The 22,354-nt window shown below is 43.6% G+C and overlaps 1 protein-coding gene across 7 annotated transcripts in view; it reads right to left on the bottom strand.

The window, feature by feature from the left end:
* ranbp3b (RAN binding protein 3b) overlaps positions 1–5,419 on the bottom strand; it is a 114,715-nt gene extending 109,296 nt beyond the window's left edge. For 6 of the 7 annotated variants that reach the window (XM_070859841.1, XM_070859842.1, XM_070859848.1 and 3 more), the window contains exons 1-2: positions 5,373–5,419; positions 1,084–1,142 (exon numbers count right to left, since the gene is read on the bottom strand). In XM_070859841.1, coding sequence (XP_070715942.1) covers positions 1,084–1,142; positions 5,373–5,394 — 81 coding nt within the window. In that variant the 5' untranslated portion in view covers positions 5,395–5,419. Of the gene's footprint in view, positions 1–403; positions 462–1,083; positions 1,143–5,372 lie in introns of all 7 variants that reach the window. The other variant, XM_070859847.1, reaches the window with a different exon arrangement.
* Between the last annotated feature and the right edge of the window lie 16,935 nt (positions 5,420–22,354).

The raw sequence follows: 22,354 nt of genomic DNA, 5'->3' as shown, positions 1-22,354 counted from the left end.
AACTCACCAATTCTATTTTTAAAAAGAGACCACATTAAAATGATTTTCTCCTTCATCAACTTGGGTTATCTGCTAGAGATTTTGACAGAAAGCTATCTTGAAAGCCATTTTCAAAACATCCCAGGTTTCAGATAATGTTTAGACTTACTACTTACAAAGCCATTTGAACCTCTTAATGCATTACTGCCTCATTTACAGGCTACCTTATGTTCTTACAACATGCAAAAATATGAATTCGATGGAGTTCAAATTGCGATTCAACCACCAGAATCTACTGTCCACCACTACCCACAAGGACATCTCAAGGTGAAAGTTTGTTTCATGGATTTCCGACACGTCAAGGTTCAAATCATTGTAATCTGAACCTCCTTGATGCATTACTACCTTGAAACACACAATCTACCTGCAACACTCCCTCAAGTCTTGCATCTCCAGCACTCCAGTAGTCATATACCTGGTGTCTAAAAACAATACAGTATTCACAAAAGTCATAAGGCACACTGAACTGTAATTTGAGATTGCTCAATCAAATCCACCCCCGTTAATGTACAGCTGGAAAAGCCACAGAAAGGTAGATTAAGCTGATGCGAGCTTACTGATTTATATGGCTGGTAAACAGAAAGTTAATTAAGATCTCAGCAACATTATTTGACTTGAAAAATGACATTTCCAGAAGAAACAGCAGTATTAGTTAGCATGTTTTAAGAGGGTGAAGGCATGATTGTGTAAAATAAGGCTATAGATGAAGAATCAAGCAAGCAGACAATTATGTTAGGACTGGAGGACAGAAATACAAAATTCACAGGTATTGAGCAAGGTTAGAGATTAGGGAAAAAAATACACCTTTCCCCCTCCCGGATAGTGGATGCCTGAAACAGACTTCCAGAGAAGTGACTAAATCTGGACTTAAGCAGCACATTTAAAGGGGAACTAAATTGATATCTGTTGAGTTGGGGAATTTTCTGGGCAAGGTGCTTTGGACTTCATGCTCTTGAAAGACAATTAAAATATAATTCAGACTGGCAACCCCTTTATTTCACAAAATGCAATACAGTGACATAAATATCGAGATAGAATATTTACCTTCTGTCCTTTCTCGTTTTTTTGGAATACAAAAACAGGTGGAGCAATGGCAGGCTTCTCTGTGAATGAAGAACAAACAATAAATTAGTATCTACATTTTAATCACAGCTGCTTTTCTTTAACAGGATGAAAATTGTAGAACAATTCAGTCTGGCACATTCATCTGCACCCGATCTCTCTCACTACCCTCCACATTCCCTTCCCTCTTTTTCTTCCCCCCTTCATATGCTCTCTCTCGCACACTCACCTTGTGCATCCCTCCACACACTCACTGTTCCAAACACTCTCCCCATGTGTTCTTTTGCACAACCCTTCTCTCATATGCGCTACCCACACTTCCTCACTCTTATATTCCCCTCATGCCCCATCTCTCCCACACACTCCTCCTGCACTATCATGCACACACGCTTCCCTCGTGCATGTGCACTCACGCTCCCCTTGTGCCCAGTCACTCTCCTCACAAAAACACTCCTCCTGAACACTGTCAACAACCCACTCACATGCATCCCAGCCTCATGTACTCCCATAATGCCCTCGCGTGCGCAGTCACGCACACCGCACTCAAGTGCTCACACACCCCTTGTGCTCTCTCAGACACACCCTCCTTCACGCACTTGCTCTCACTCACTCTCATACATACTTCCCTCACACGCTCCACCTTTGCACGTGCAAGCGCTCAATCTCTCATGCACATCCCTCTCACGCTCCCCCTCTCACACATCTCGTGTGTGAATGCTATCACACTGCTCACCCACAGTCACGCTCTTTTTCCCCACATTCCCCTCAAATGCTCCCTCATGCGCTCTCACATTCCCACCCTTTGTGCCATCTCTCTCATACACACCGCTCTTTCACATCTGCTCTCATACACATTTACCTATGCTCACACAAACAACGTACTCCCAGACACTCAAACACCTACCCTTTGTGCAAGCTCACTCTCACACAAAAAACACTCCCTTCCTGTTCACTCACACATTCCCCTTGGGTGCATTCTCTTTCACCCTTCAAGCTTCCACATGTGTCTCTCTGCCACACACCCACATGCTCATAACTGCCTTCATGCACACACATCATCATTCTGAAAGACACAAATCATCCCATGTGCTTGCACGCACTCACAATGCCCTTATATGCACTCTCACACGCACCCATCCCTTGTACACTCTCGCAAACACGTGCCCCCTGGCACGCTCACACTCCCTTCATGCTTTTTCACACCATCCATTGCACACACTTACAAACAAACGTCCACACACACCCTCTCCCCCTCACACCCCTCGTCATGCACATTATTCTTCACGATACACACCACTCTGCACACTTGCACTCACACACTCCTCTCGCTCAGTCTTTCACAAACACTCCACTCACCAGCTCAGTCTCTCTTTCTCACACTCAAGCTCAACCACGCTGTCACACATGCCCTTGCACGCACACCCCTCGTGTGCGTTCACGCTCTCTTCATCTATCCTACACAATGCATCACGCGTGCACACACCTCTTGCATAAGCTGTCATTCAAACATATTCCTTCCATGCATAACTACACCTGCACTCAAAAACACTAATGGAACATTGTCCTTAATCTCAAGGGTGTTGGAACACAAAAGTGAGGAAATGATGCTTCAGTTGTATAGAGCCTTGCTCAGACTCCATCTGGAGTATTGCATTCAGTTTTAGCCACCTCAGGAAAAGATATATTGGCCTTGGTGGGATAGAGCACACAGTCACCATAGACTCATAGAATGATACAGCACAGATGGGGGCTATTCAGCCCATCATGTTTGTACCAGCTAAAAAAGCTATCCAATTAACCCCACTCCGCTGCTCTTTCCCCATAGCCCTGCAAATTAATCCCTTCAAGTATTTCTCCAATTCCCCTGTAAAAGTTATTATTGGATCTGGGGATCAGGTCAGAAAGTGGAGTTGAGGTCGAAGATCAGCGATGATCTTACTGAATGGCTGAGCAGGCTCGAGAGGCCAAATGGCCTACTCCTATTTCTTATGTTCTCATGACCACCCTTTCAGGCAGTGCATTCCAGATCATCATAACTTGCTGTGTAAAAAAACAATTTTCTCATATCACCTGTGGTTCTTGTGTGTCCTCTGGTTACTGACCCTTCAGCCACTGGAAACAGTTTCTCCTTATTTATTCTATAAAAACCCTTTCATGATTTTGAACAGCTCTATGAAATCTCTTAATCTGCTCTGCTCTGAGGAGAACAATCCCAGCTTCTCAAGTCTCTTCACGAAACTGAAGTCTTTCATCCCAAGTACCATTCTAGTAAATCTCCTCAGCACCCTCCCCAAGGCCATGACATCCGTCCTAAAGTGTGGTGCCCAGAATTGGCCATAATGTTCCAGCTGGGGCCAAACCAGTGGTTTATAAAGGTTTGCATAACTTCCTTGCTTTTGTACTCTATGCCTATATTTATATCAAGGATCCTGTATGCCTTTTTAACAGCCTTCTCAACTTGTCCTGTCACCTTCAAAGATTTGTATACATACATCCCCAGGTCTTTCTGTTCCTGCACCCCTTAAAAGCCCTAGTTCTAATTTTAAGGTTATGCTCCCATATCCTCAACCACACTACTCTCATGAACCCGCTCCGTTACTTCAAAAAACTCAATCAAATTAGTCAAACACTATTTTCCTTTAACAAATCGGTGCTGGCTTCCATTTATCAACCCATATTTTTCCAAGTGCCAATTAATTTTGTCCCAGAAAAGGAAATAATAGGGGCAAAGAAAGTATACGAGAATAGATTTGTGGGCAACATAAAAGGGAACCCAAAAGTCTTTTATAAACATAAATATTAAAAGGGTAGTCAAAAGAAAGATGGGGCCGATTAGAGACCAAAAAGATCATCTTGTGGAGGCAGAGGACATGGCTGAGATCTTAAATGAGTAAGGATGCAAAAAGGATGCTACCATAGTAAAGGAGGCTTAGGGGTGACCTAATAGGTCTTTAAAATTATGAAATGTTTCAGTAAGAGTGGAGAAAGAGAGAATATTTCCACTTGTGGGGAAGAACAAAACTAGAGGTCATCAATATAAGATAGTCACCGAGAAATCCAGTAAGTAATTCAGAAGAAAATTCTTTACCCAAAGAGTGGTGAGAATGTGGAACTCGCTACCCCATAGGGAGTGGTTAAATTGAATAGTATAGATGCATTTAAGGAGAGGCTAGACAAGCATATGAGGGAAAATAGAGGGGTATGCTGATAGATTTAGATGAAGACAGACAGAAGGAGGCTCGAATGGAGCATGGGCTGGTTGGGCCAAATGGTCTGTTTCTGTGTCGTATATCCTATGTAATTCTATGTATTGAAAATATGGAATTATCTCTTGCAAAATTCTGGATGCTGAGTCAATTGAAATTTGTAAGACAATTCCAACAGATTTTTGTTGGTATGGGTATCAAGGGATATGGAGAAAAAGCTGGTAAATGGGGTTGAGGCACAGATCATTCATAATCAATTAAAATGACAGAACAAGCTCAAGGGGCTGAATGGCCTATTAAGGTTCCTATACTATCTACACCTCTCACCGACCCTTGCACTCTTCTCAGACTCTCTTGTTCCAGTCACACTCTTCACTGAACCTCTCAATCACCATCACATTCTTCTCTACCCTTCTACTCAATCCCCACCTCTTCCCGTGCTCTGCTCTCTTTTACGCCGTTGATCTGTCCCACATGTAGCTCCTTTTCCCCTTCCCATCACCCAGATCTTCCCCAGTCACCCTGATCTCTCTTCCCCCTCCCTTCACTCTGATCTCCCCATCACCCTCATCTCTCTCTCCCCCCCCTATCCCTGATCTCCCATCATATTCACTGTTTTCTAACTCACCCTTCTCCCCCTCGCTTCACACTTCTCTCCTTACCCCTCCCTTTCGCACGCTTCCTCCTTTTCATTTTCAGACAGTATTAGGATGTCTCAGTCTCTTTCTGTTGCACACGGTTTGTCTCTCGGGCGTGTTCTGCCTTTTTAATGCCTTGTCCTATCCTTTTGCAACTATCTAACCGAATATTTCCGCCTGATTTTGTTGTTATTGATTCGTGTGCCGGTGTTGTAGCTCAGTGAGGCCTGGTGAGCCGGTGTTTTGTTGTGGGTGTGTGTATTCTTCCACCTTATCTCCTCATTCAGTGGGGAGCGATACGACAACACTGTCCTGCGCCTAGCGCAGAAACCGACATTGCTGCTGTGCGCGCCCTGGGTTAGGAGGCTGCATTCCCGCCTCGCTTGTGTGGCATCCCAACACTCCGTGCCCGTTTTCACTTGCTTACCTTCGTTTGCCAGATCCGCCATTTTAGGATTCTCCGCGTCCCCACAATACTCTGCGAACGGAAGGTGGCAATGCGCATGCGGCTTAACCTGGCCGCGCCAGTTTCGCGCATTGGTGAATTCGGCGCATGCGCATTGGACGAGGAGCGCGCCGGGCCGGGGCTTCGATTTTCCCGAGGCGGGTGTGAATGCCTGCGAGTGCGCATGCGCCGGCACCCTCGAGGCGCTTGCGGACACCACGTGATCGCGCTTCTGTTTCGGGACGGGATGCTCTGAGAGTTATGGGGTAGCCATGTTTCTGCAAGTAGCATCGCCAGTTTTGCGTGGTTGACGGTAACCGAACAGGAATAAATGGGTTGTTGTGTCCCGATCCTGGGCCCGCCAGGCTGTAGTGCGCATGCGCCGTTGGGCAGTGTTTCGGATGGTGAGCCGGTCACTCGGGTCCTCAGTGTTCAGCGAGTTATTTTTGGACGGGTCATTCTACCATAGGGTTTGGAGTGAGTCGGTTGGAGGGTGGACATCCTCTGCATTGATTGGAGGAATTGGATGTCCAACCTCCGGTAGATTTGTGATGTTTGACCACATTCCCATCTGATTGTGGTGCATATGTTGCAGGAATTCCACTTCACATATTACTATCTTGACAAGAGTTCCGTGGTTACAATTCAAGCTCAAACCCGATTAGCAATAGTGTTTCACGTTCTTTGTTAATGAGATTAATTATGTCAGGGAGTTAGTGGATTAAATATGAACAGCTGACCAATGGGGAATCCAATTACACCAATCGCTGATTATTAATACAATTCGCAAGGGAATCCATTGCGCCCTGATGATTTCATGATTTCACACACTGAATTATTTTAATTGCTCTGTTTTAATCTCCAATAAGGAGATGGTAGATCTAGATTTAAATTAGATATCACCTATTGCATAAAGGCTGTATGCTTTGATGTACCCTTCAAGTTTTTTTGTTTGTATAAGCTATGTTTGGTTTTGAAGACATTTCCAACTTAAGATATTGTTTATTTGATTTAATGTGTAGCTGAAGGGTACAATGAGTGTCTACCCCAAGAGAAGCGGGCATTAATGTCTCGAACTAAAGTTTTCAAGGTTTATATCCAAGTTTGAGTTTGGTGCATCTTCTGGAAGCTGGAAACTTGTGCGTCTGTTTAGCCACAGCAGTGCTCTTTCATTTAGGAAAATAATCTCTGATGCTTTTGTATAAAAATCATTTTCCAGTATATCAGAGGAATGATGGAGACCACTTTAATGTCTCAAAATAATTGAAATTTACTATTGACCAGCTCCTGAAATGTCTTGGTTTCCAAAGAGTGGAGACAGTTATTCCCAGATCAAGGATCATCTGATTCAGGAGAGGCAGAATTTGTATTATCATCATTTCAGATGGTTATGCTCCTGACAGACTGCCGAGTGAAAGTATGTTTTTAACAGATGGCTGCTTGATAGTTTTTGTTGCACCAAACAGAATTCAATTTCAACAGTAAGCCTTAAAACTTGGATGGTGAGAATGTTTTTATCCCTAATAATTGCCAAAGCTTCCACATCTATCACATCCCACAAACACTTTCTAAAAACTACCTATGTCTGAAATCAAACTCGCAGGCCTATAATTTATTTCCTTAAATAATTGGACCACATCAGTCACCCTCCAACCAATGGGAGCTAATGTGGACCTCAAGTAAACTGTTGCATACATGAGCTAGTTACAAATGATTTCCCCATGAGCACCCTGGTATAAATTACATCAGACCCAGCAGCGGTGTCAATCCGTGGTTACTTCTAATGAAAACATTTTGCCTGCAATATTTGAACTATGGCATCATCTCAAATTGAAACTTATAAGGATAAATATAGCACAAAATATAAAAACAGATAGCAAGAGTTTCTATAGGTATATAAAAAGGAAAAGAGTGGTTAAAGTAAATGTTGGTCCCTTAGAGGACGAGACCGGGGAATTAGTAATAGGGAATATGGAGATGGCAGAAACTCTGAACAAATATTTTGTATCAGTCTTTACGGTAGAGGACACTAACAATATTCCAACAGTGAATAGTCAACGGGCTATGAGGGGGAGGAACTTATCACAATCACTAAGGAGATGCTACTCAGTAAGATAATGGGACAAAAGGCAGATCAATCTCCTGGACCTGATGGCTTGCATCCTAGAGTCTTAAGAGAAGTAGCGGCAGGGTTTGTGCATACATTGGTTGTAATTTACCAAAATTCCCTGGATTCTTGGGAGGTCACAGCAGCTTGGAAAACTGCAAATGTAACGCCTCTATTTAAAAAAGGAGGCAGACAAAAAGTAGGAAACTATAGACCAGTTAGCCTAACATCTGTGGTTGGGGAAATGTTGGAGTCCATTTTTAAAGAAGCAGTAGCAGGACATTTGGAAAAGCAAAATTCGGTCAGGCAGAGTCAGCATGGATTTATGAAGGGGAAGTCATGTTGACAAATTTGCTGGAGTTCTTTGAGGATGTAACGAACAGGGTGGATAAAGGGGAACCAGGGATGTGATATATTTGGACATCCAGAAGGCATTTGACAAAGTGCCACATAAAAGGTTACTGCACAAGATAAAAGTTCACGGGGTTGGGAGTAATATATTAGCAAGGATAGAGGATTGGCTAACTAACAGAAAATAGATAGTCAGAATAAATGGTTCATTCTCTGGTTGGCAACCAGTAACTAGTGGGGTGCCGCAGGGATCAGTGCTGGGACCCCAACTATTTACAATCTATATTAATGACTTGGAAGAAGGGACTGAGTGTAACATAGCCAAGTTTGCTGACGATACAAAGATGGGAGAAAAAGCAATGTGTGAGGAGGACACAAAATCTGCAAAAGGACATAACACGGGCTAAGTGAGTGGGCAAAAAATTGGCAGATGGAGTATAATGTTGGAAAGTGTGAGGTCATGCACTTTGGCAGAAAAAAAAATCAAAGAGCAAGTTATTATTTAAATGGAGAAAGATTGCAAAGTGCCGCAGTGCAACGGGATCTGGGGGTACTTGTGCATGAAACGCAAAAGGATAGTATGCAGGTACAGCAAATGATCAGGAAGGGCAATGGTACCTTGGCCTTTATTGCAAAGGGGATGGAGTATAAAAGCAGGGAAGTCTTGCTCCAGCTATATAAGGTATTGGTGAGGCCACACAATACTAACTGCAGTTTTGGTTTCCATATTTACAAAAGGATACACTTGCTTTGGAGGCAGTTCAGAGAAGGTTCACTCGGTTGATTCTGGGGATGAGGGGGTTGACTTATGAGAAAAGGTTGAGTAGGTTGGGCCTCGACTCATTGGAATTCAGAAGAATGAGAGGCGATCTTATCGAAACATATAAGATTATGAGGGGGCTTCACAAGGTGATGCAGAGAAGATGTTTCCACTGATGGGGGAGACTAGAACTAGAGGGCATAATCTTAGAATAAGGGGCCGCCCATTTAAAAAAGAATGAAGAGAAATTTCTTCTCTCAGAGGGTTGTAAATCTGTAGAATTTGCTGCCTCAGAGAGCTGTGGAAGGTGGAACATTAAATAAATTTAAGTCAGAAATAAACGAAAAGGGGATAAGGGAGGGGTTATGGGGAGCGGGTGGGGAAGTGGAGCTGAGTCCATGATCAGATCAGCCATGATTTATTGAATGGCGGAGCAGACTCGAGGGGCCATATGGCCTACTCCTGTTCTTATTTCTTATGTTCTTATGTTGAAAGATAATCAAAGATGCCAGCCAATCTTCTGTCCATGCTAATATATTACCCACAACCCCATGAACTTTTATCTTGTGCAGTAACCTTTTATGTGGCACCTTGTCAAATCCCTTCTGGAAGTTCAAATACACCACATCCACTGGTTCCCCTTTATCCACCCTGTTCGTTACATCCTCAAAGAATTCCAGCAAATTTGTCAAACATGACTTCCCCTTCATAAATCCATGCTGACTTTGACCAAATTTTGCTTTTCCAAATGCCCTGCTACTGCTTCTTTAATAATTGACTCCAACATTTTCCCAACCACAGATGTTAGGCTAACCGGTCTATAGTTTCCTGCTTTTTGTCTGCCTCCTTTTTTGAATAGGGGCGTTTGTAGTTTTCCAATCTGCTGGGACCACCCCAGAATCCGGGGAATTTTGGTAAATTACAACCAATGCATCCACAATCCCTGCCGCTACTTCTCTTAAGACCCTAGGATGCAAGCCATCAGGTCCAGGGGACATCTGCCTTTATTCGTTATCCCAGTCTGCATCCCAGAGTACTTAACGAAGTGGCCCTAGAAATAGTGGATGCATTGGTGATCATTTTCCAACAGTCTATTGATTCTGAATCAGTTCCTATGGACTGGAGGGTAGCTAATGTAACACCACTTTTTAAAAAGGGAGGGAGATAGAAAGGAGGTAATTATAGACCGGTTAGCCTGACATCAGTAGTGGGGAAAATGTTGGAATCAATTATTAAGGATGAAATAGCAGCGCATTTGGAAAGCAATGACAAGATCGGTCCAAGTCAGCATGGATTTATGAAGGGGAAATCATGCTTGACAAATCTTCTGGAATGTTTTGAGGATGTAACTAGCAGAGTGGACAAGGGAGAACCAGTGGATGTGGTGTATTTGGACTTTCAAAAAGCTTTTGAAAAGGTCCCACACAAGAGATTGGTGTGCAAAATCAAAGCACATGGTATTGGGGGTAATATACTGACGTGGATAGAGAACTGGTTGGCAGACAGGAAGCAGAGAGTTGGGATAAACGGGTCCTTTTCAGAATGGCAGGCAGTGACTAGTGGAGTGCGCAGGACTCAGTGCTGGGACCCCAGCTCTTTACAATATACATCAATGATTTAAATGAAGGAATTGAGTGTAATATCTCCAAGTTTGAAGATGACACTAAACTGGATAGCGGTGTAAGCTGTGTGGGGGAAGCTAAGAGGCTGCAGGGTGACTTGGACAGGTTAGGTGAGTGGGCAAATGCATGGCAGATGCAGTATAATGTGGATAAATGTGAGGCCATCCACTTTGGAGGCAAAAACGCGAAGACGGAATATTTTCTGAATGGCGGCAGATTAGAAAAAGGGGAGGTGCGACGAGACCTGGGTGTCATGGTTTATCAGTCATTGAAAGTTGGCATACAGGTGAAGAAGGCAAATGGTATGTTGGCCTTCATAGCTAGGGGATTTGAGTACAGGAGCAGGGAGGTCTTACTGCAGTTGTACAGGGCGTTGGTGAGGCCTCAACTGGAATATTGTGTTCAGTTTTTGTCTCCTAATCTGAGGAAGGACGTTCTTGCTATTGAGGGAGTGCAGCGAAGGTTCACCGGACTGATTCCCGGGATGGCTGGACTGACATGAGGAGAGACTGAATCAACTGGGTCTTTATACATTGGAGTTTAGAAGGCTGAGAGGGGATCTCATAGAAACATATAAGATTCTGACGGGACGGGACAGGTTAAATGTGGGTAGGGTGTTCCCGATGTTGGGGAAGTCCAGAACCAGAGGACACAGTCTTAGGATAAGGGGTAGGCCATTTAGGACTGAGATGAGGAGAAACTTTTTCACCTCATCTCAGTCGTTAACCTGTGGAATTCCCTGCCGCAGAGAGTTGTTGATGCCAGTTCATTGAATATATTCAAGAGGGAGTTAGATATGGCCCTTACGGCTAAGGGGATCAAGGAGTATGGAGAGAAAGCAGGAAAGGGGTACTGAGGGAATGATCAGCCTTGATCTTATTGAATGGTGGTGCAGGCTCGAAGGGCCGAATAGAAACATAGAAACATAGAAAATATGTTTTCTATGGCCTACTCCTGCACCTATTTTCTATGTTGCTATGGGTTTTGCAGTCAAGTGAAATCTGCAATAATGATTTTCTGCTAATCTTAATTTTTATTTAAAATAAACCTGATTCACAGTTTATGAACCCTATGTTAATTGAGTGAACCTAAAAACTCTCCATCTATTCTTATTCCTCCATTATTTAAACCTAGTTGCTTGCTTTCTACATATAACTTTTCAATGGCCCTACCAACATCAGAACCGAGTTCTATGGAGCGTTTAAGAATGTTTTGCTATAAAATGTTTATTCTTCCACTATCCAAAGGCTAGGAGAAAACAGGGTTTATGTCAAACCCAGTGCGCTAATTGGAATAACGAGTTTATCTTCAACCCTGGGGCAATGCTGCAGTGGTAGATAGTGTATATATACGGTTACACTTTGATTTGTAGATTTAAAGTTGTTGGTAGAAGGATTAGAGGGGAGATGAGACATTTCTTCACCCAGAGGTTGGTGGGAGACTGGAACTCACTGCCTGAAAGGGTGGTAGAGGCAGAAGCCCTCATCACATTTAAAACTTAAAGAGCCGTAACCTACAGAGAAGGTTCACTAGGTTGATTCCGGAGATGAGAGGGGTTGACTTATGAAGGTAGGTTGGGCCTATACACATTGGAGTTCAGAAGAATGAGAGGTGATCTTATTAAAACATAAGATAATGAGGGGGCTTGACAAGGTGGATGCAGAGAGGATATTTCCATTCATAAGGGAAACTAAAACTCGGGGACTATGGGCCTAAATTTCCCGATGAGTTGCAACGTTTTTTTTGATGTAACTTGATTTTTCTGGTGTATCTTTTTAGTTGCAAATATGGCCATTTAATTTGCGCCAGTGTAAGTGAGTTAGTTAAGTTTTTTTTTTCAAAAGGAGGCGTTCCCAGCCACTTACGCCATTGATGCCAATTTGGCCAGAAAAAAGTTGTACTAAACTAACTTAGGGCAGTGTATGTGTCCACTTTTGACCGCACAGAAAGACCTTACTTACAGTTATGAATTGGCGCAAGTAACTACATTTAAAGCACCACTAAGCACCAAACAAAGCACAAAAAGTAATAAGCAATTAATTAACAAATAAAATAGAAGGAACCCTGCCCCTAAAGCACCAAAATCAATCAGTAAATAAAAAATAGAAGTCCTACCTTGGGGAACGCAGCAGGCCGTCGATGAGGGAGCCCATTCAGCCAGGGGAGAGAGGAGAGAGGAGAGGAGGGGGGGGGGGGAATGGGGGGGAGGTGGAAGTACCCTCTTGCGAAGCATGTCTAGACTGATGTCCGGCATGGCATCAAACACCCGCATGAATCCCCGGTTCATCTGGTCGAGAGTTACAAACCCAGACCCCCAGAAACTCTTCAGGAGTTTTACAATTAGATCAGAGGCATCACCAATGGTGGATTCCAGAACCATCACCACAGGCCCCTCCCAGGCCAAAGTTCCATCTTGATTTTCTTTAAGTGTTTCTAATCTGTAAATCCCCTAATCTGTAAATCTGTAAATCCCCTAATCCAAAGCTGAAAGGAATCAAATCATCTTTTGACATGAAGGGAAGAAAACAATCAGATGACACAGCCTGTAGCGCACACAGCCGCCGATGAGGGAGCCCATTCGGCCAGGGCTAGGGACGGCATACTTTGGACTCCTCCCACACAGCCTGCAGCGCGCGTTTGCAGAAATGGCCTGCCAAGAGCTACTGCACATACGTGCAGACTCTCGCGTGCATGTGCAGAGATCCCGGCACTGTTTTCAGCGCTGGGACCTGGCTCCGCTCCCAGTCCATTGGGCCACACTGCGCCACGACCGAGGAGAGGCTGGGGAGCGGCCAGAATACGGAGGTCTTTTTTTCGGCGCACTTGGAAGCGGACAAAAGCGGCACACCTCGAGTGAGGGCGCCAGAAAAACAGATTAGGGAAATTCTAGCCCATAATCTCAGAATAAGAGACTGCCCGTTTAAAACGGAGATGAGGAATTTCTTCTCTCAGAGGGTTGTAAATGGAATTCTCTGCCCCAGAGAGCTGTGGAGGCTGGGTCATTGAATATATTTAAGGCGGCGAAAGACAGATTTTTCAGCGATAAGGGAGTAAAGGGTTATGGGGAGCGGGCAGGGAAGTGGAGCTGAGTCCATGATAAGATCAACCATGATATTGAATGGCGGGGCAGGCTCGAGGGGCCAAGTGGCCTACTCCTGCTCCTATTTCTTACGTTTCTTATGTACAGGGCTACGGACCTAGTGCTGGAAGATAGGATTAGGCTGGGTAACTCTTTTTCAACCGGCACAGACATAATGGGCCGAATGGTGTTGTAATTTTCTATTTGATAGTCCGTAATGCTGAGCATGAGACAAATATCTGGTAATGTTCTAAAAGCATAACAACATCATTAGTTTTCCAGTTGCATTGCACATAATTTAGGTTGACACTTCAGTGCAGTACTGAGGGAGTGCTGTGTTGTTAAAGATGCCATCTTTCAGATGAGATGTTAAATCAAGGCCCCATCTTACTGTTTAGATGAACATAAAAGATTCCATTGCAACATTGAAAAGAGCAGCGGGTTTTCCCATTGCATTGGTCTACATTTCTCCCTCAACCACACCACCAAAATAAATTAACTGGTCACTTATTTAATTTGTTGTTTGTGGGACCTTGCTGTGCATAATTTACTTCCTTTGTCAAAAAACACAGCTCTTAGCTATCTTGGGAAAGATGCTGGCCTCACAGCAAGTAGTGACTAGAGTGGCTGGTGATCTGTGTTCTATAAGCGATTTTACTTGGCAAATAAAACAGCCAGGATTAACAAAAGGGGTGAGAGATAACATAAAACTAAGAAAAGAGTATGCAATAGTACAACGAATAATATAGATCCAAGGGACTGGGAAAAATATAAGGAACAGCAAAGGAAGACAAAAAAGATAAGAGCTGCAAAATCAGGATACGAAAAGAAACGTGTGAGGTATATTAAGATTAACACAAAGTTTTACAATTATGTTAGAAGAAAAAGGGTAGTCAAGGATAATGTGGACCCTTTAAAAACAGATGTGGGTAATGTTGCAAATTAAAATAAGGGAATGGCACACTTGTTGAATACAGGGTAATTACTTTGTGTCAGTCTTCACAGTGGAGGATGAGCATAATATACCTAACATTACAGGGAAACTAATAATGAATGAAGAACTAGAAGTCATTAAAGTTAACATAAGTAAGAAAACAGTATTAGAAAAAATAATGGCACTAAAGATTGGCACTAGGACCTGATGGTTTCCACCCCAGGATTTTAAAGGAAGTCGATGAGGAAATTGCAGGTGCTTTAGCCATAATCTTCCTAAGCTCTCTCGATTCAGGAATTGTTCTCTTCCACTGGAAAATTGCAAATGTAACTCCATTATTTAAAAAAGGTGAGACAAACCAGGAAATTATAGACCTGTTAGCGTTGTGGGGAAGTTATTGGAATCTATAATTCAGGATAGAGTGACTAAGCACTTAGAAAAATTTGAGCTGATTAGAGAAAGTCAACATGAATTTGTAAAGGGTAGGTCACGTCTAAAAAAGCAAACTGAATTTTTTAAGGAAGTAACTAAAGTAGCAGACATGGGAATATCTATGGACTTCCAGAAGGCATTTGGTAAGTACCACATAAAAGACTTAGCTAAAATTGAAGAATTCATGGAATTGAAGGCAAATTATTGACCTGATTAGGAGATTGATTAGGCAGTAGAAAACAGAGAATAAAGATAATGGGCATGTTCTCAAATTCAAAGGAAGTGACTAGTGATGTCCCACAAGGATCTGTGCTGAGGTGTCAACTATTCACTACATTTATTAATGACTCATACAACACAATAGAGAGCCATATATCCAAGTTTGCCGATAACACAAAGATTGGTGACATAGTAAGTAGTGTAGACGGGTGGGGAAAAAATTATAAAGAGACACTGATATATTAAGTGAGTGGGTAAAACTGTGGCAGATGGATGTCAATGCAGGTAAGTGAGAGGCCATCCATTTTGGACCAAAAAAGGATCAATCGGAATATTTTTTAAATAGTGAAAAGCTATGGGGGCTGAAATTGCCCCAGCGACCATGGGCTGATAAGGACTCACCGCTCGGTCGGCGTAGAGGGACCGACATTTTTTAAATTGCCCTCGTGGATTTCCCGGCGGCGAACCCCTTTCCACCCCGCATGGGAAATTGCCCCGTGGGAGTGACGCCGCCGCCGGTCAGTGCCCCCCATAGCTTTTCCCGGCGGGAACCATCTTGTGGCTGGGTGGCACATCCGCCCTTAAAGGGGAGAGCGCTCTGCCGCAGTCGCCATTTTATTTTAGTAGTCGGCCGATTGCCAGATTGGCCCGACAATGGTGGCCACGGGTTCGATCTTTAACTGAAGGGAAAGGACGTTGTGACGCGTCAGTGCGATGCAGCATGTCCGCGTTGCGTTGACATCATCAGCAACGTCCTGACATCATCAGCGCGGTGCTGATGACTCGGAGCGACAGCCGTTCCGACACAACGATGACAACGGTTGCTCTGACCCGCCCACACTTCCGCCCCGCTAATGACACCACTTCCGTCCCACTTCCAAAAAAAACCAAAGACCTGAATTTCTCCGGATTGTTCACCCCATGCATTGGGACAGACGGAACCCTTACAAATCGGTAGGTATGCTCCGTTTCGGGCGGAGGGCAATTTCAGCCCCATGATCTTTAGAGGTCTATATACACTTATCACTAAAATGTAGTGGTCAGGTTCAAAAAAATTACCAAAAAGGCGAATAGAATGTTAGCCTTTATATCTAGAGGGCTAGAATATAAAAGGGGAGGAAGTTTTGCTACAACTATACCTTCATCATCATAGGCAATCCCTCGGAATCGAGGCAGACTTGCTTCCACTCCCAAAGTGAGTCCTTTGGTGGCTGAACAGTCCAAAGCTCTGGTTAGACCACATCTGGAGTACTGTGTACAGTTCTGGGCACTGCACCATCGTCAGGATATATTGGCCTTGGAAGGAGTGCAGCGCAGATTCACCAGAATGTTACCAGGGCTCCAAGGGTTAAATTATGAGGAGAGATTACATAAACTAGGCTTGGAGTCCCTGGAACATAGAAGATGGGTGATTTGATTGAGGTGTTTGGATTTTGATAGGGTAAATAGAGAAAAACATTTTCTGCTGGTGGGGGAGTCTAGTACATGGGGGCATAACCTTAAAAACAGCCAGACAATTCAGGAGAAAAGTTAGAAAACACTTCTTCACTTCTGCCTTTCCAAAGGTAGAGAAACACCATGTTAACATACTGCATGGTTCTGGCTGATCTATGACTCAATTTTATTTTAAGGACACACAAAAGCAAAATTAAACCAGGTAAATAGCAATACAGTGAGTCCTTTTCAGAGTCCTCCTCTAAGTGAATTTTTTTTTTTAGCATACAGGGCACACCTCAGAATCAATGAAGTTATATCTCACCGTGGTGCTCTACAAGTACAATTTAAGTTGCTGAACAGGGAGAGCTAGCATAAAATATACTACTAGACAGTTAATTGCACTTCAGCTCAAAGGAGATCTTTCACAATAAGAAGTTGCCTATAATGAAAACGCAAATCGTTTCTCAGCAGGTAACTGATTATTATTTCTGTAATTGATGGATTGGGTGAGGAAAGTATCCCTTTGTAAGCCGACAAGTTGTTTTCTAGTTCCTCAATCAAAACCTATTGGAATTTTTCTCAGGCATGATGCTCCCCTTTAATGTCTGTGGCAGTCACAGACTATTCACTCCCCTCTGTCCCTATCCCTAGTCAGCATTACATACTTTCTTTGCCCATAGGCACACTTGGTAAAGGACAATGAAAATCCAATTAGCCGTAGCTCAATTTTTTTTAATCGCAGTGCACTGGTCTAGCTACGATTTTACATGAACTAGATATGATTCAGAAAAAAATGATTAAACCCCATATCTGTTACTGTTGGTGGAGTGCAGTTGATGGCAGATGATTTGACCAATGTTTGCCTTTCCTCTACAGTTAAAATGATAAACAAACAAGTTGGAATTGCATATCTGGTAAGCAGGATCCTGTTACGGAAACTGAAAAGGGAGGATAGCTGTTAGGTGAAAACAGAAGGCCTTTAAAGTGGTACTTGTAGCCTATTTGGAGCAATTATGAGCTGTTAATAAGATACTTTATGACACCGCACATTGAAGCGAGGAGGATCATTACAGAGTTTCATTCATCTGTAAGAGCATAAAATGATCCCAAATTGTCTTTCTGTTGGATAAAGTCTGCTGAATAAAGCCTGTCATAAGTCATGGTCCAAAGGATTCCTTTGGGCTAGTGCCAATGAATGATGAGATTGATGCTCTTCAAATGACCTGTGAGGGCATTCTTGTCATCTGAAGAGAGCACCATATGGAGTTAATATCTAGTCCAACACTACCATAAGCTTCTGTCAGGAGCTTGGAAAAACAATGGAGCTTGTGGTACAGATAGATGGCCTTAATAAACTAGTTTTCACCTAGCTATTGGTAGTAAATAAACCAAATGACTGAAAACTGGGAAGGGATAACAGAAATGTTGCTGGAAAACAATGTCAGAAACTACTGCTTCAGCTAGGAGCTACTCATCTGAAGTGGACAAATAGTGCTGCGACGCATGCATATCTTCGATGTTCCAGTTCACAGATCATATGGTTCCTACCCTTAAGATGGGGGGGATCCTAATCAGATCAAAAAATGATGAAAGAATCTTGCTATCAATGATTCTTCAGTTTATCACGGCATGAGGTATGTGTCAAATGCTTTGGAGGCTTACGGAGTAATCAGAAAGGAACATAATGTATTTCACTCTTGTGAGGATTATGGTGAGTAGGTTGTGGCTTTATGTGAGATTGCAGAGCTTCGTTCAGTCATTATGAAGAAACTGGAAGTTATAAAGAAAAAAAAGATTTGCACTTATATAGCACCTTTCATGACCTGGGGACCTCCCAAAGTGCTTTACTGTCAATGAAGTACTTTTGAAGTGTAGTCATTGTGATGTAGGAAACTTGGAAGCCAATTTGCACACAACAAGCTCCCACAACCAGAACTGACATAATGAGCTGATAAGCTGTCTATGATGTTGATTGAGGGATAAATATTGGCCAGGATACTGGCGAGAACTCCCTGCTCTTCTTGAAATAGTGCCATGGGAGCTTCCACATCCGCCTCAGAAGGCAGACAGGGCCTCGGTTTAACATCTCATCTGTAAGACTGCACCTCTGACAGTGCAACACTCCCTCAATACTGTACTGTACTGGAATGTCACCCAAGATTTTGGTGCTCAAGTCTCTGGAGTCGGTTTTGAACCCACAACTTTCTGACTCCGAGGCGAGAGCGCTACCAATTTTATCTGGAAGGTGTACTGCAGCTCCAAGATCCATAAGGGAGATGAGAGACTTGTTGAAAGTATCTCTTTCGAAAGAGGAGTGAGGCAAACTGTCACCCACGTATTTAATATCTTCTCGTTAATGATATGTTAGATTTTAAGGGATGGTCCCAGAGTGTGAGAAAGCAAGTTGTGAAGAGGACACAAAAAATCAGCAAAGGGATATAGACAGGCTAATTGAGTGGGCAAAAATTAGCAGATGGGGTATAATGTGGGACAATGTGAGGTTATCCACTTTGGCAGAAAAATAAAAAAGCAAATTATTATTTAAATGGTGAAAAATTACAAAATGCTGCAGTTCAGAGGGACCTGGGGGTTCTTGTGCATGAAACACAAAAAGTTAGTATGCAGGTATAGCAAGTAATCAGGAAGGCAAATGGAATGGTGGCCTTTATTGCAAGAGGGATGGAGTATAAAAGCAGAGAAGTCCTGTTACAACTGTACAGGGTATTGGCGAGGCCACACCTGGAGTACTGCGCACAGTTTTGGTCTCCTTATTTAAGGAAGGATATACTTGCATTGGAGGCAGTTCAGAGAAGGTTCACTAGGTTGATTCCTGAGATGAAGGGTTTGACTTATGAAGAAAGGTTGAGTAGGTTGGGCCTATACTCATTGGAGTTTAGAAGAATGAGAGGTGATCTTTTTGTAACATATAAGATAATGAGGGGGCTTGACAGGGTAGATGTAGAGAGGATGTTTCCCCTCATGGGGAATCTAGAACTAGGGGGCATAGTTTCAGAATAAGGGGTCGCCCATTTAACACTGAGATGAGGAGGAATTTCTTCTCTCAGAGGCTTGTAAATCTGTGGAATTCTCTGCCCAGAGGGCTGTGGAGGGTGGGTCATTGAATATATTTAAGGTGGAGATAGACATATTTTTGAGCAATAATAAGGGTTATGGGGAGCAGGCAGGGAAGTGGAGCTGAGGCCATGATCAGATCAGCCATGATCTTACTGAATGGCGGAGCAGGCTCGAGGGACCAAATGGCTTCTGCTCCTATTTCTTATGTGGCTGGTCCATGTATTTCTGAAAGAATTGCAGTGTTCTGTACACCTGCTTCATGCATTGGAAGCACCAAAGGTGAACTGGCAGGTGATGTCCTTTTGCCAGTCTTGCCATTTTTCTTGACATCATCTGGAAAAGAGGCAAATCTATGATTTTATAAGCAAGATGTGGCCGTCCTTTATCCCTGAGGAAACCCCTTGTGTCGGGCAACCAGTTATAGTTGGGTCCTGCGCCCTCGCCCCATTGTTAGCCTCCACCCACCCCATGTCTTCCCCCTTCCCCAGAAGGCTGGGAACCCCGAGGAAATTCAGGGTCACAGTATTTTAATCTGGTGAACTTTGAGTCTACTACGAAAGGCCAGTTTCCAGACAGCTACCGGTTGTACAGCAATTGACTGCTGAAAGGAAAAACAGTCTTCCTGGAAAAGAAGCCATTCTTCTACTTCCTTCCATCTTCAGCTGGCCCTGCCAGCATTGGTCAGAAGCAGCTGCCCAACACCACTATTTCCACTCCTTCCCCAGTTGCACCTCTCCACTTTATTTAAATAGCCTGACCACAGGAATTCTGACGGGATCAGTTATGTAACTATTTGGCAGAGAAGAACTTCCGCTGCCCCATTGTTATGCCGGCCGAGTGGGATCGCAGATTTCCAGCCCCAATGACTGACCAACCTCCACCCTACATATGTTCCTGACAACTTAGTGCTCCAGACTAAGGAATTATAAGACCACCAGTATTGCAACTAAATCCTGATGTGGGGTTGTGTTAAATTATATGACATAACAAATTATGTGAAGCTTCTGAGATGATAGTAGGCAGTGAGTGTATGGATTAGTGGCATTTAGGGTCTGTAATTCAACTGGCTCAGTGGGGCTCGCCTCTTGAGCACAAAATCTAGGCTGACACTTCAGTGCAGTACCGAGGGAGTCCTGCACTGTCAGAAGTGCCCTCCTTCAAATGGGACGTTAAAGTCTGCCTTCGCCATGAAAGTAAAAGATCCTATGGCACTTTTTCGAAGAAGAGCAGGGGAGTTCTTCCAGTGTCCTGGGTAATACTTATCCCTCAACCATCATCACTAAAAACAGATTGGCCCGGATTTTGTGGGGCCGATGACTCCTGTCATAAGCCCTCAGATTGGCCCTGCAAGTTCCGAGTTTCTGCATGCACTGTATGTGCGAAAACACAGAACTTGCGATCTGTTGACGTTCGCCTCGACAGATCATCCACATGCGTCCCAAAAACACTTTCGCTGCCGCAGAGTTGGGCTATTTGCCCAACTACTGCCATGTAAATGCCCATAAAACCTTTACACCTGGTAAAAGTTGCTTTTACCAGGTGTAAGGGTTAAAATAAATGTTAAATTAAAATTCTAAAAATGATTAAAGCATACAAAAATAGTTCAAATTAGTTTTTGTAAATTTTGGTCTGGATTAAAATCTTTAAAGTTATTCAAAAAATTAAAATTTTATTTTAAATGCTTAATTAAAGGGACTTTTAATTAATTTTGAATGTAGGAACATTATTTTTATTTCAGTTGTGTTATTTATTTATTTGAGGATTTCTCATAAGCTTATGGGGATTCCATTCGTAAATGTAAGCTTATGAGGCTTTCTAATTGGTTGACCTGGCCCACGTGATCCCAGGCACGCATCCGAACCGCCTACGTCCCTGGAGTCTATGGGTCTTTACACAGGCATACACCTGCAGGTCCAGGACCCGAAGACTCCAAAGTCCGAGAGCCAGCAGGTACTTTTTTTATTTTTATCGTGTCTGAGGCGTACTCCGGAGGTATACCTCCAACCGTAAATTTTGGCCCAATATCGGATCATTATCACATTGCTGTTTGTGGGACCTTGCTGTGTGCAAATTGGCTGCTGTAACAGTGACTCATCATCATAGGCAGTCCCTCGGAGTCGAGGGTGACTTGCTTCCACTCTAAAAGTGAGTTCTCAAGTGACTGAGGAGTCCACTTTGAGTGGTCGTGGGCCAGGAATGTTGCACCGGAGTGGAGCTAAATTATAGAACAGATGAGAATCTGTTCAACCTCTGCCGCCTCCAGGCCAGATCGAAGGTCATCCCATCCTCTGTCATTGAACTACAGTATGCCGACGACGCTTGTGTCTGCGCACACTCGGAGGCCGAACGCCAAGCCATCGTCAACACCTTCACCGAGGCGTACGAGAGCATGGGCCTATGCTAAACATCCGTAAGACAAAGGTCCTCTACCAACCTGATCCCGCCACACAGCACTGCCCCCCCCTCCCCCGATTATCAAAATCCACGACGAGGCCTTAGACAATATTGGCCATTTTCCATACCTCGGGAGCCTACTGTCAGGAAGAGCAGACATTGACAATGAGGTCCAACACCGCCTTAAGTGCGCCAGCGTCGCCTGAGGAGAATGTTTGAAGACCAGGACCTCAACAGTGACTGCGCTTCATTAACTATAAAGCATTTTGGGACATCCTGACTGTGGGTAGCACACTCGCCTCTGAGTCAGAAAGTTGTGGGTTCAAGACCCACTCCAGGGCACATTAATCTATGCTGACACTCCAGTGCAGTGCTGAGGAAGTGCTGCACTGTCGGAGGTGCTATCTTTCAGATGAGACATTAAACCGAGGTTCCGTCTGCTCTCTCAGGTGGATGTAAAAGATCCCATGGCACTATTTCGAAGAAGAGCAAGGGAGTTACCCCTGGTGTCCTGGCCAATATTTATCCCTCAATCAAAAACAGATTATCGGCTC

Source organism: Pristiophorus japonicus, chromosome 18 (assembly GCF_044704955.1).
Source record: "Pristiophorus japonicus isolate sPriJap1 chromosome 18, sPriJap1.hap1, whole genome shotgun sequence".
Lineage (NCBI taxonomy): Eukaryota > Metazoa > Chordata > Chondrichthyes > Pristiophoridae > Pristiophorus > Pristiophorus japonicus.
This window is presented reverse-complemented; position numbering and strand designations above follow the sequence as displayed.